The sequence below is a fragment of the Neurospora hispaniola genome (genome assembly GCF_033458365.1).
Source record: "Neurospora hispaniola strain FGSC 10403 chromosome Unknown B0T23scaffold_12, whole genome shotgun sequence".
NCBI classification, from domain to species: domain Eukaryota; kingdom Fungi; phylum Ascomycota; class Sordariomycetes; order Sordariales; family Sordariaceae; genus Neurospora; species Neurospora hispaniola.
This window is the reverse complement of record NW_026944417.1, coordinates 332,297-346,091: the sequence shown is the minus strand read 5'-3', so window position 1 is coordinate 346,091 and position 13,795 is coordinate 332,297. Positions and strand designations below refer to the sequence as shown.

The 13,795-nt window shown below is 52.4% G+C and overlaps 5 protein-coding genes across 5 annotated transcripts; 3 read left to right on the top strand and 2 right to left on the bottom strand.

The window, feature by feature from the left end:
• Positions 1 to 1,731: 1,731 nt before the first annotated feature.
• On the top strand, positions 1,732 to 4,430 carry B0T23DRAFT_436954 (P-loop containing nucleoside triphosphate hydrolase protein; the record flags this gene model as incomplete). Its single annotated transcript, XM_062840599.1, has 3 exons — positions 1,732 to 3,627; positions 3,693 to 3,936; positions 3,988 to 4,430. The coding sequence occupies 3 exons, from the start codon at positions 1,732 to 1,734 to the stop codon at positions 4,128 to 4,130; spliced, it is 2,283 nt and encodes a 760-aa protein (XP_062688017.1). The 3' UTR covers positions 4,131 to 4,430.
• A 442-nt stretch (positions 4,431 to 4,872) lies between these two features.
• Positions 4,873 to 6,585, top strand: B0T23DRAFT_436952 (uncharacterized protein; the record flags this gene model as incomplete). The annotated part of the gene is made up of 2 exons (XM_062840598.1): positions 4,873 to 6,025; positions 6,080 to 6,585. The coding sequence occupies 2 exons, from the start codon at positions 4,873 to 4,875 to the stop codon at positions 6,583 to 6,585; spliced, it is 1,659 nt and encodes a 552-aa protein (XP_062688016.1).
• Positions 6,586 to 6,732: 147 nt separating this feature from the next.
• On the top strand, positions 6,733 to 7,978 carry B0T23DRAFT_53827 (uncharacterized protein). Its single transcript, XM_062841417.1, has 2 exons — positions 6,733 to 7,321; positions 7,390 to 7,978. Exons 1-2 carry the CDS (start codon positions 7,062 to 7,064, stop codon positions 7,958 to 7,960), a joined length of 831 nt encoding a protein of 276 aa, XP_062688015.1. The 5' UTR covers positions 6,733 to 7,061; the 3' UTR covers positions 7,961 to 7,978.
• A 413-nt stretch (positions 7,979 to 8,391) lies between these two features.
• B0T23DRAFT_53804 (uncharacterized protein) lies at positions 8,392 to 10,086 on the bottom strand. Its single transcript, XM_062841416.1, has 3 exons — positions 9,819 to 10,086; positions 9,239 to 9,756; positions 8,392 to 9,182 (listed from the first exon to the last, which is right to left on the bottom strand). Exons 1-3 carry the CDS (start codon positions 9,904 to 9,906, stop codon positions 8,478 to 8,480), a joined length of 1,311 nt encoding a protein of 436 aa, XP_062688014.1. The 5' UTR covers positions 9,907 to 10,086; the 3' UTR covers positions 8,392 to 8,477.
• An 891-nt stretch (positions 10,087 to 10,977) lies between these two features.
• Positions 10,978 to 12,564, bottom strand: B0T23DRAFT_436950 (uncharacterized protein; the record flags this gene model as incomplete). The annotated part of the gene is made up of 5 exons (XM_062840597.1): positions 10,978 to 11,577; positions 11,633 to 11,709; positions 11,766 to 12,148; positions 12,208 to 12,296; positions 12,357 to 12,564. 5 exons carry the CDS (start codon positions 12,562 to 12,564, stop codon positions 11,240 to 11,242), a joined length of 1,095 nt encoding a protein of 364 aa, XP_062688013.1. The 3' UTR covers positions 10,978 to 11,239.
• Positions 12,565 to 13,795: the final 1,231 nt, after the last annotated feature.

The following is a 13,795-nucleotide window of genomic DNA, read 5'->3' as shown; positions in this document are numbered from 1 at the left end:
CAACCAAATCAGGGTTGGTTGTATACCGTAGCATTCTGCCCGCACAGCGGGAGCAGCGTAGCATTCGAGCTACTGGTACCAAGCAACACCATCCCTTACCCATGTCATCCCGCGATCCCTCGTGGCTCTAACCTCAACCGAAATTCCCGACGGCGACAGCCCATAACTCACCCGTTATAGCTCAAGTCACTGGCAAAAGGCTCCGGCTGCGGCGTCCAAAAGAATATGCTACCCATCCCCTGAACTCTCAAGTCGCGATCAAGCAACTCCCGGTAGCATTTGGAGTTTTCCCCGGAATCGGTAGATTTCCAAGTAAGACACCTCCTTATCCGGTTATCTGTTGGCTTTAGGCTCGATTTTGAAGGCCCAAGGGCCCACAGCATTGGCATCCCGTTCATCAAGTGAGGTCTGGAGTTTGAGACTGCTCAAGTGCGCTGATGACTTTCGGTTCGAAGCGATCAGATGATTGCCTGGCTCGACAGTGCCTCCCGCAAAACAGAATTCGGGAATTTGGACGATATCTAGGCCCACATTATCCGCACTCTGAATCCTTGCTAGGGAGTATCTCCGGCCTACACTGACACCAGGCTCGATTATCTGTACAGAGACCTTGCACTCAACACCGTCGTCGCAGAGCTGCGACCGAGTTTCCCCAGCCGACCTACATCAGCCTGATCCGATGAGAACCCGGAGAGGACTAATCGCGAACAAGAGCCCCAAAGTCTTTTCAGTTAGGGCTGGACCGCCTTCCATCGTTCAAAGAGGACAATTTTGGCCATCTCAACTTTTCTGTGCGGGAGGGGTGTTTGGTTAATGTCGACTGTCCCCACTTGGATGTAAGAGGCCCGAAATTGCAAGCCACAAAGGCACAAGGCATATAGTGAATATGGAACGTGAGCCTGGCCAATGTCGTTGCGTCCAGAGTCGTATGGATAGGGGTGTACCAAGCTACACAATAAGCCGAGGAGCGTCTCGTAGGTTGTATATCACGCGGACCTTTTCGAGTTGACATTTGTTGCGACTTAGGAGGACTATGAGACGCGTTTATGACATTTTCCAGTGCTGGTGTGCCTTGTTGTCCTTTTGGTACACAGCTGTGCATCTGCTCTCTCTTTCATACCTAAGGAAACGTTTAGCTCCGAATTCGATGCCACTCCAGTACGGGATAATACTTATCCTCAACGCCGGAGGCCCAATATGCCATGTCTCATTCCATCCGTCCCCTAACATTTACAAGGGTACTAATGCGCCAATTGTCTTCTTTGCGGCCTTGCTGGCTTCAAAGTCCGTTTGATCCGCTGATAAGTGTTTGTAGTGACCGTCGGAGCAGGCGCGAGAGGACATTGGGGCTTCAGGAGGACCAACGAAGTTTGGTCTGAAAGCATCAAAGCCTGACAGTCACTCGGATGAGCACGTCTCCTGCAAGCAGTAACTGGATCCAGCTACTTGCATCGGTTGCTAACACTTCCGCGGTGTCTCTCCGTCCGTCGTTTGAGGATTGATTTTAATGGGCTGCCAACAGAGCATGGTTTCTCTGGAAGTCTTCTACTTAAGAGTTGCTCCGTCCAGACGGGTTCAGACGATGAAGCACAAGGACACCGCACCATCAACCCTCTTAACACCCTTCACAGTCTTACCCTCTCAGTCCCAACACCGAACAGCACTCTTGAAATAATTACCGTCGTTTCAGTCTCCCCTGCCTCTCCCTACGATCACAGTCTGGCCGAAGAGATGGTAACCTTCCAGAGTGGTGCCTTGAGCAAGTTGTGCTCCAAGGATCAGCAAGAACTTTTGGATGCCATCGATCGTCTCCGTCTGGAGGGCATCAACAACTATGTCTCATTGCCGCAAATCATTGTCTGCGGTGATCAGTCATCCGGCAAAAGCTCTGTCCTGGAGGCCATCTCTGGCGTCGCTTTTCCTATCAAGGCGAACTTGTGCACTCGCTTTCCCACGGAAGTCGTTTTGCGCCGCACCCTCGACATAAGCGCTCATGTTTCCATTGTACCTCATGAAGACGCCAACGCGACTGAGCAAAAGGCCCTGTCTGCCTTCAAGGAGAAGATGACCTCCTTCGACCACCTGCCGGATATTATCGAGAAGGCCAAGAACTACATGGGAATCTCGACGACTCAAGGCAAGGCGTTTTCCAACCATCGCCTTCGTGTTGAGATCACTGGTCCTGATCGTCCACATCTTACTATTGTTGATCTTCCCGGTCTCATCCATTCGGAAACGAAAAACCAAACTGCCGCGGATGTCCAACTGATCCAAAAGGTCGTCCGGTCTTACATGAACGAACCCAGGAGTATCATCTTAGCAGTCGTCTCGGCAAAAAACGACTTCGCAAACCAGGTGGTGTTGAAGCTGGCTCGCGCGGCCGACCCCCCCGGTCATCGCACTCTCGGTATTATCACCAAGCCTGATGCTTTACATCCTGGGTCCGAGAGTGAGAAGCAGTACGTCGATCTTGCCAAGAATCAGGAAGTCGAATTTCGTCTTGGGTGGCATGTACTCCGAAACAAGGATTCCGATAAGGAAGCCAAGAACGTTGTCGACCGTGACACCATGGAGCAACAGTTCTTCACTCAGGGCGCCTGGACTGAGCTCCCGCTCGCCCATCTTGGCATCGACAAACTCCGTGAGAGACTGAGCAAGGTTTTACTCAAACAAATTGCCTCTGAGCTTCCCAATGTGATGGAGGAGATTGAGGCCAAGTTTGAGGCATGCAATTCTCAGATTCAGAAGCTCGGTGATCCTAGGGCGAAGGAGGCTGAACAGCGTCTCTACCTGTACACGCTTAGCCAGTCTTTCCAGTCACTTGTGAAGGCTGCTGTGGATGGCACTTACAACCACGACTTCTTCAAGGACGCCAAGACCGATACTGGTTATAGACAGCGAATCCGAGCCGTGGTACAAACCCTCAATGAGAGGTTCGCCGACGAGATTGCGTCCCGTGGTCATCACTATGCAATTGAGACATACCATTCCCGCGTTGTTGGTAACAAGATGGTCTTGATTTCTGAAGAGAAGTTCATCGAGCATATTGAGTATCTCTTGAAGCGTACCAAAGGTCGGGAGCTGCCGGGTACCTTCAACCCTATGATTGTTTCGGATCTTTTCCTGGAGCAAGCTCGGCCATGGGGTGATTTGGCTCGTCAACATGTCCAAAGAGCTTGGGAGGCTGCTAATCAATTTCTTGATCTCATCATTGCCCATATCGCGGACGCTTCGACCTTGAAGTCCTTGAAGAAGGAAATCTTTGGACCGTTTATGGATGGAATTCTTACTGATATGATGGAGAAGGCCAGTGAGCTTCTGACACCGCACCAGAGTGGCCATCCTATCACATACAACCAGTCCTTCACAGATGCGCTCCATACTGCCCGAGAGGAGCAGTCGAAGAAGAGGCTGGAAAAGGCAGTACGCTCATTCTTCAGCGCCCAATGCACGGAAACAGACATTCATCACCAGACAAATGGGTATTGTTCCAACTGTGGAAAAACTTACTCGGGTCACAGTGGAACCAACATCAAGGAACTAGTGGATGCACTAGCACGCACTGAACAGAATCCGGAACGTTTTGCGGCTCAAGAAGCCTTGAGTTGCCTCAACGCCTACTATACGGTATGAGCTATGACTATGCCATTTGTCCAGTGCATATGTCAACATCCACTTACACTGAGTTCCAGGTAGCAATGAAGCGTTTCATCGACGATGTGGCAGCCCAGGTGATCGAAGATAAGCTGATTGACCCTCTTGAGAGTATTCTGTCTCCCGTCTCAATCTTCGGAATGGACTCCAAGCAGATTGCCATCATCGCCGGAGAATCCGAGGATAGCCGTATTGAACGAGAACAGCTCAACAAGCAGCTTACGGTGCTCCAGAAGGGTATGGACACATGCAAGCGCTTTACCGGGATGAAGTTTACCGGTAGTAAGTCCGATCATCCCATGATCATGTTCTTCGATACTGACGGAGGAGTAGACTCGCTGTTTGTCTCCTCAACTTCCGACACCGGCTTCGCGTCTGGAGCTCAAAAGATGCCTAGCCCAATGGGTGGTGCAGGCAAGCGCAAGACCAAAGCGCAGAAAGACGAGAAAAAGCAGCCGCAGAATGCAGAGGTATAACTTCCGAAACCTCCTTCTGATTCCGTAAAAGATGTTGACAATCATCCAAGGCTAGCGCTTGAGCCCGGGATGTAAACAGTGGCAAGCGAGTGGAACTCAACAATACCTTCAAGGTGGATACTTGGCTCCAAGGCATGGCCTCTTGCAGGGACATCAACTCATGGTGCTACCAGGAGGATGATGAGAGGGACGTAGGTGGAACAACAGGTCCTTATTGCTCAAAGGTCCACAACCTCCACACCATAGTTGACGTAGAGCGAGATTGAGTCTGTTTTCCACATACTGCATATGACAGTGACGATGATATTTAGGGTATCAGGCAGACCGCCAGTCGCACTGCGGAATCGCATCGCAAATCTCAGCCTCTGCCGTCCAGCTAGACAATGGAATGCTAACAGCGGCACCTGGAAAGTCAACCCTTTCCTAAACCGTCTGTGCATCTTTGATGCCCCTGAAGGGCAAGTCTGAGGCATACATCACAACAAAGGGAACAAAGCCCAGATCTGAAACGGGATCCATCTATATAAGCCGAACTTTGCACTATTTCCTTGTTCGTTGACTTCGCTTTCTTCACACGTGTGCACATACTACTTACCTGCCACGAGGAACTGGAACCTCTCCCAGGCTCGGTCAAGAACAGTGTCATCCTGCATCGCATCCGAAAAGATTTTGTTATTCGCCGAAACTCGGTACATCACATGAGCTTCAATCTCAACATCACCGTCTCTGACCAAGCTATTCAATGCTCAACCCAACCGCCAACCGCGGTGCCAAACGCCGGTACCCATCCCCCAACGCGACTGATTACAACGAGTTCGAACCCCCGCGCGTCCCTCTCTTTTGCATGCCCCTGACCCAAAGTCGCAAACTCATCCGATTCCCCTACATCCCAATGCCCTCCACCACGAAAATCACCCCACGCCCAACCAAGAGGGTAAAATGGAACAAGGAGCCGGCGCACTGGCGCACAACACCAGGGGACTTTGTCGACGGCACCGTCCTCCACCCTTCCTCGTCCTCTGACGATGATGACGACGACACTAATCACAATCCAGACTCCGGCTTAAGAAACACCTCGGCCTCCTCAGACGGTAGCAACGCGTCATCAGACATCATCATGCTCGACGGCAGTCCGTGCTCTTCCAAAGCCGAACTTGCTCGGCTCCCCCCGAAGAACAACAATAAGAACAAGCGACCACTCTCCGAACCGGCGCTGTACCACACTATTGACGAGGCAGTGGCAAGGACGTTGAAAAGACGGCTGGTGCCGCATTTGAATAAGGTCGAGGAGATGGTGCAGCTGAATGCGGCGGAGGCACTGGAGAGGATGAGGGAGCGGATACGGATTGCGTATCAGTTGGATTTCGAAAAGTTGGAGGAACAAGTGAGGAAGGCGAAGAGGGTGTGTAAAGAACGGGAGAGGGAGATTGAACGGTTGGTGAGAGAACGGGAGGGGGGGTATTGGGGGGATGTATTCGGTGATGATGCGGTTGGAGAAAAAAAGGGGGAAGAGGGGCTGGAGGGAGAGAAAAAAGGGGAGGAGATGGCTGTGGAGAGGGTGAGGAGAATGTTCATAGAGGTCAGAGCGAAGGTGTGGGAGTTTGTGAGCAGTTCTGCAATACAATTGGAAACAAAGAAGGCGAAGGTGATGGAGGTGGATGTTATGCGGTTGCCGTGGGTGCCGGATCAGCAGCTGTTTGGGAACGCGTCGGTGGAGGTGAGGAGGTTTTTGGTTATGGCGGCTGTGTTTCAGGTGTTGTATTCGAGGATTTTGAGGCCCGGGCATAGGACGTTTGGAGCGGAGCTGGATGGGGAGGTGGATGAACGCGGGGAGACGAGGCGCGTAGAGAGGCAGTTGGAGGATATCGAGGGGTATTTGATGAGGCATGAGAAAGGTATGTTATCCATCTTGACTTTTGAGGGTATGGGACGCTAATGAGATACGACAGTGGGACACAAAGGCGAAGCAAAATGGCGAGCGGTCAACATCAATCTCTTCAAGCAACTTCGAAACGGGATCTTGACGGTTGAAGCTAAGAGCGCGGCCCAAACATTGATTGGGTACCTTGAGCCCTTGATGAACTTCACCTTTGCGCGGAACAAGAAAATGGTTGAAAAGATTATCGAGCAGCTTTGCGAGCAGGCTGTGGATCTGAAACTGGCAATCAGGAAATCGCCAGTGCCATTGCGGATCGAAATTGCATCGAAAAGCATCGATGAGGAAGACGATGAGGATCCTCCCGAGTGGGAACCAAAGGTGGACAAGACTGGAAAACCGTTGATCGACCCGCGATGGCACGAGAAAATGGGACAGCTGAAATTGACGACAGAGGAGAGGGACGTGAGCACCAGGGTCAAGTACATCGCCTTTATCCCGTTCGGAGCGTTGGCGAGATGCGAACCCAACGGAGTCAAGGTGGCTGTGGAAAGGGCATGGACGATTGGAAGGGCCTAGCCGTCGTCGTCGTCGTCGTCAACACCGCCCGAGATGGTCAAGGGCTTTGATTGCTGTTGTCGTTAACAGTGGGGTCCACGCGGCCCCTGAGCCGCTGGATCGGCAGTCGACCCGGGGTTGTGTACTCCACTGCTACTCCACCCTTGCGGTGATGCGGCCGCAAATCCGCTCCGGCCCGCTCCGGGATATTGCAACCGCGGAGTCCGGAGGTAAGACAAGAGATTTTATTGGATAAAAGGAGATAAGGCACGATTCTCGATACGGCTTCGGGCTTATGTCAGAATCAAGGAGCGACGACGATGGGGCAATGCCAGGCAGTGCTAGATAGCATCATTTCCCGTCAGCCGCTTCAGAGTTGCCGGCAATGATATATAGCTCGATGGTTCTTTCCCATCCGTCCTTTGAACCCTCTGTTTCCTCTCCCTTGTCCTTCTTAACCCATTGCATTGCAAGCACACCAAAATCACCAATCCATCATGCATCTAATCCTCACTGGCGCCACCGGCCTCGTAGGCTCCGCCGTCCTAGACGCCATGATCAAGACCAAAGATATCACCAAGATCTCCATCATCAGCCGACGACCCGTCAAGATGGCCGAAGACGCCAAGGACCCGCGCATCAACGTCATTCTTCACAAGGATTTCGAGAAGTACGACAGTGAGCTCCTCAACCAGCTCCAGGGTGCAACGGGATGTGTTTGGGCGCTGGGAATCAGTCAGAATGCCGTTGGCAAGGAGTATGTTTTTTTCTTTGCCCTCTTTTCTGCTTCCCAAAACCTCAAGACTGACACTGGTGGGAACAAAGGGAATACGTCAAAATCACCAAAGACTTTCCCCTCGCCGCCGCCGCCTCTTTCCAGACCCTTTCCCCTTCTTCTTCTTCTTCCTCTCCCGACCAAAATAAGGAACCCTTCCGCTTCATCTACGTCTCCGGCGAAGGCACCACCACCACCCCTCTCTCCTCCAAACCCCTCATATCAAGACTCACCACCCCCTGGTTCGCCATCATCAAAGGCCAAGCCGAACTCGCCCTCTCCCAGCTTTCTAGTCCCACCTTCCTACCCTTTTCTATGCGCCCCGCCTTCATCGACGCGGCCGCCCACCCGGCGATCCACCCGTACATCCCCAAAGTGTTCGGCCTTTATACTTTGAGCAACTGTGTTTTGGGACCGCCCATCCGAGTGGGGTACAAGAAGATGTGGAGTCCTACGGAACATTTGGGAAAGTTCTTGGTGGAGATGGCAATGGGGAAGTGGGATAAGACGATCAAGAAGGAGGCGGAGGCTTCGAATGGAAAAGGGTTTGAGAAGTTGGAAGGGGGTAGTGTGGTGGTGGGGAATGAAGGGTGGAGGAGGATTGCTTCGTTGGAGGGGTAGGTGCCTCTAGGGAGGTATCGGTCTTTTTTCTTTTTTTCAGAATAGAATAAGTCGGTCAATTTGGATGAGAGAGAGAGAAAGGAAGGAGAGAGGAAGAAGAAGAAGAGGAGGAATGTAAGATGGTTGAAGGTACAGGCGGCGGGAAGTGGAGGAGAAAGATTGTGGGCGCCATGAGATGAGAATGTAATGGTATGGAAGATGTTGGCTTTTTTTTCTGGCGTGGTTTAATGTTTTGGTTGGTCGTTCGTACGCGGGCGGGTTCATAAACCTTTGGGCTATAGACAAGAGTTGCGTATTTATACCTGCTGGCCACTTGTTCATCAACAGGGAGTGAGAATGCATCATCTTGGTACGGGACAATGGGATGCATGTCGACAGCTGTCAAAACCGAGGGTTGGGTTCAGTTGGAATGATATAGACACAGTAACATTGAGTTTCTATTCAGACGGTTGTAGATAAATGGTCGGCCGAACGTCCGGCACCGCACCCCGCATGCCGAATGTGCAAGTATCCTAAATTACTGCCCATATGGCGGGACGACCTTGGGGAACTGCTGGACACACGCCCCACCACGGTTGACATCCTCACCCAGGCCGGCAGACAACCAGACCTGTGAGCCGCACCAGAGAATGTTCTGTCTTCCGATGGAATCCTGAAGCGTGAGCTCACCAGTGGCGGGATTAACGCATCCCTTGATCTTGCTAATCCGGCCACCCTGTGCAATTGCGCTTTCGATAGATTCTTTGGTGTTTACCTGGGGCCAGTTGCTTCCCGAATTGGCGGTCGAGATATAGACATAGTATGTGTAGGTATAGGGAGCAATTTTGTCGTGAAGGTACAGAGAGCCTTCGCTATCAAGAGCAAAGTTGTACCGGGGCTGGATAGCCGGGGAGGGGTTGGTGCTGCCAGTTTGCCAAACCAGGCCACCGGTCAGGCCGTTCAGCATGTTGGCGTACATGTAGAGGTCGTTGTTGTTGAAGGTGGTCATTGCACGGAAGGCGCCGGTGTTGATTTGACACACGGGTTGCACGGGCTCGGGGGCCAAGGTCGCGGTCTCGATCGCGGTGACAGTAGCAGTGAAGGAGACAACATCGGTCTGAGTGGCAGTGACCGTCTCAACATCATCCACAACAGCAGTCACGGTAGTCGAGGCTGTGGCCGTCACTGAGACCAACTCAGTTTCCGTAGTGGTAACGGTGGCAGCGACAGAGGCAGAAACGGTCTAAGAAGTCAAGTCAGCTTGGTTCCCCTGCGAGTCCCGACATGGTGAGAACTTACAGTGGTCTCTTCGACAGTAACAGTTGAAATAGGAACAGGAACGGTGACGGTTACGATCTCAGCACCGATGCACTTGCAAGCCGACTTGTACTTATTGAAGGACGGACAGTCCAAGGCATACTCGGGGAGCGCCGGAGAAGACTGAACTGGAGCAGGCTCGACCGGGGCCGAGCTGGTGGGCTCCACAAACGTCAAGGTATCGATGTCGCGCTTCTTCTCGGTCGGAGCAGGGACGGTGATGGTCTGGAAGACCGTCTCGGTGCTGGCAATGGTCGTTTCGGTTGTGAGCTGAATAACTGTCTCGGTACCAGCGGTAACGGAAGAACTCTCGGTGAAAAAGACCGTCTCGGTGGCAGCGGTGGTTGACTCGATCTCGGTGACAATCTCGGTGCCAAGGACGGTGGCATACTGGGTAGAGGACACAGTGACGGTTTCGGTCACGATGCGGGCCGGGGCCGACACAGTCTCGACAAAGACCGAGGCGCAGTCATCAATTCCATGTTGGTTCAGGACAATGGCTGTTGTGAGAAGATCTTGGTTAGTATTTCTTGTGACAATATCTTACTGGAAGCAATCGTACCTTTCAAGCACTTGTTGCTGCGACAGCAGGCGGCCGAGGCCAGGTTCAGCCAGGCAAAGCCCGAGGCCAGGAACAAAGCTTGCTTCATGATAACAACCAAAGTGGTCTCGTTAAAGAATGACTGGAGTGAGTGGTGAGCGAGTGTGTTGAGACGTCAACCTCTTTTTGTCGAATCCCGGATCCACGGTTGGCTGTGTCGACCCCTTTTGTTTTGGTATGGCATTGGAACCCTTTTATTCACACATAGGATCAACGACAGAACGGGTGGCAGAAGCAAGGAGCGCGGCTGAGGGCTGAAGTCAGTCCATGTGTAATTTCCGTGTGCTGGTGGTGATAGGACGCCACACGAGCTATCCGCGATGGTGCATCTCCTTTCAGCTGGACGAGTCTCGACCATTTCCCGCTAACCCACCTCAGCCCATCCCCAGGAGGACTAGTACTGTGTTTACATGTTCCCGGATAGTTGGAAGACGGGCAAACACACGTGTAGGTCACTAGACGTGGGGACTAACAAGCTTTCCATGAGGGAACTTGGCGTGGTCAAAAACGATAGCGCGGTCAATAGCGCGGCCAGATCCGTACTCGCTCGGCGCCTGATGACAGCTGAGCCGCCGTCGTGTACACTAGATGAAGAGTCGGAGGAAATGGAGGCTGTTCATCTTTCTGTGTCCGTATGGACGGAATCAAGGCCGATCCGAGATATCGGTGGAAAAGAAGATTGTTTGTCGTCGATGATGTTGCCTGGAAGGAATGGAGGATGAGCTGCCTACACCAAGATCGAATTGGCCCCTTGTATGATCTACCACGCCCTGTTAGCGCTTTGCCTTGATTTGTATTGAACCTTGGGAAGATCACTAACAGGTCAAGCCCTAGAGCAACAGAGCCCACACAAGAGTCCAGAACGATGCGCACGTTGAGATTGTGGAGTCGAGACGAGATTGGAAAGGTGAGGCTGATTGCTCAGATCATGCCGTCGTCGAATTTCGCAAACAAAGTCAAAAGTCGGAATGACATCCAATTTCCAGTGGTTGCAGGTGCGCCTCCCTTCTGTGCCTCTGATCTTGCCGTTTAAGCCGGGGTAAAGCAGGCCGATTCGACGCCACGGAAGGAATGGCTTGCAGTGAGATGGCTTCAGTGGCTTAGCTTTAGTGCACGTGCCAGATCTTTTAATTGTTAGTGCGGGGACCTGTGGTGGAATTACACCATCTTCGTTTAGCCAGAAAACCATTCCATCGCGAGATTTACATCCGGCATCCGCTCGGAAACCAGAGCTCAAGGATTAATCACTCAGTCATTTGACTGCGCAAAGCAAAGACGATGATGAACTTCAACGCTACCTCGGCATTCGGCCGCTGGACCAATTTGACACGATGATGGCTACAGTCAGATTGCTACGCTCGATACTCGACAACACCCATTCCTCAGACATGATGGGGACCACGTCTCTCGGACTCGGCGTCGTTCCATGATTCCATCTCGTACTGCCGAACTCCACGAGGCCCATCGGCACCCTTAGACCCAACCTTCTCCACCCCGGGCTGCAACTGCTCAGCACTGTCGGCATCCGGCATCTTGACAAAGCTGGGGAGCTCGTTCTGCTTGGACGTGTTCGAGCTTACTCCCAACAGGGACATGAGGGACAGGAGGCTCTCGGTTGGTAAGATGCGTGCCAGGATGGGTCGCAGCGTAGGGCCGCATGCAGCAACAATACCGATATGGACCTCAGCCAGATTCCAGATGGAGAGACCCGTGAGCATGGCTATATCACTGCGTTAGCTATCAAATCGGATAGGATAGGGGACACTGGAGCTTACAGATAGCATCAGACGTCCACAGACCCAAGCTGGCCTTGATGTAGATGTAGGCTTTGGCGATGGACGCACCCACAGACCTGTCACCAAATGTTAGCCTGGCTGCCACTATACAAGCTCGATTGACAAGACTCACAGGGCACCGATCATAAAGGTCAGCAGCGTCAAGAATCGGGTACGCCTGTCCATCTTCATGCTGAAGATCACGGGAATGGGGATGAGCAGTGTGATAAAGTCGGTCGCAACATCACTGCCCACCATGGCATATCCGGTCGGGATGGCGCTTCCACAGTGATCCAAATACGCTTGTGGTTGTCCAAACAATGCCTTGAGATGGGAACCGCATTCTAGCAGGCCAGCCAGGACAAAGGACAGAGTCCATACAATAATGACGGCTATCCAGACCATGAGGAAACGACGAAACACCACCCGGGCAAAGAGGTGCCAGAACAGGAAGCACACGGACAGCTTGATCAAGCCGAGAGTGGCGATACCGAGGAGCAGGAACGAGAGTTCGATCTGAGCAACTGTCGGTTAGAATGGGACAGAGCAAGGCATGGATAAGTAAGACAACGCACATGTTTGGCCTTGTTCAGACGTCCGTTGACTGCTTTGGGGTCTTCGATCGATGCCCCTAGTGGATATCCCAAAGCTTGTTCCTTCACGCCTGTTTTCTCGTTAGAGGTTGCGTCCAAGCAAAGCAGAGATGGTCGGCGTCTTCACTTACCATAGATCTCCATCACGGTCATTCCGGTTGCAAAGACTGCAGCTACCAAAATCAGCCAGTCGGCCGTAATGTAGCCTTGTCGCTTCCACCTCTTGGAGTAGAATCTCAAGCCAACACAGAGCGTTGAGATAATCCACATGATGACAGACCCGGCGATCAAGCCGCCCGGGCTGTCATACTCGGGAGGTGAGAGTTGTGGTTGGGACATGATGGCTCAGGGCTGTTTGATCTGTTGTTGGCAATGACTTGAGCCCAATTCATGGACAGGACACCGAGGTGTTAGCCTCAACGGGAATCGCTACCTTATCACTATGGGTTTCATTCCGTCCATTTCACCATTCCGCGAGCCAAAAGGTACAGACCTGATCCTCTCCAGCCTTCCCTGGTCAAGAGTAAGCGACCAGGGCAATATGTGCCGACAGCTGATGCCAGCCATTCCCGTCTTTGCCCGTGCCGTTGCACAGCAGTACCCTCGACCCTTCTACTTCCCAGCATGGTCTCTGGTCCGGGCATGTTACAGTCCTCCCTACTCCAACCTTCGGCCGACGCACGCTCACCCACCATCACGCTGCTCTTGAGTAGCAATACATGCTGCCGTGTCCGGCGTGCGGGATGGTTACACGAAACGAAAATCTTGGGCTGCCTGCCTGCTACTACTCAGTACATTATAATATCTGCCGTCAGCCCCTCACAACGACCCCGTACCCTCCCTTGAAACCATTCATCCAATGCATACACGCGAACCACAGGACAAATACCACACTGCTGCAGCAGCGAACCATGGTCAGCAAGGGGACAAACCGCCCAAAATGAGGGGGGCGGACATCGGGCCGTTTTTATATGGACACAAAGACCACAAAAGCTGCTTCATTGCGGCGTAGACGGAGCACCTCAGCGACCCCCCACCATTTCTATCGCGGATGTGGCACAGCAATACACAGTAGTCTAGTCTACGCATGCGGGTGGGATCAAAGTCGGATAAAAGAGCGAAGGGATCATCGTCAGCCAGACCTTTGTTATGTTGCATTTACCCACGGTTCAAGCGAATAATGCAACCCGGCAGAGCATCGGGAACCACTATCGGGGCATGCGGAATGCTTAGCCGGTGGCTTTGTGAGGAGCTATTGCACCCAACCCAATATGTAAGCCACAGGCGGGGGATTTTCTACGAGTGATAGTATCCATACTTTGACAAACTCCCGGTCTTGGACTCCGGTTACATTTGCGATTACGCTGCACATCATCCGAATGATCGGCCAATCACTCCACTTATCGGACTCGGAAGATGCTTCTTGCAGGGACGAATTGCTTGGCTGACTGATGAATCGCAACCATTGCCGTTCTGCAACAGACATGTCGTTGGCGACGTTGGGGATTTTTGGATGTAACTGTTGATTTCAGTTTGCATCCCATTGCTGTCTCAGATCAAAAGTCAGCAA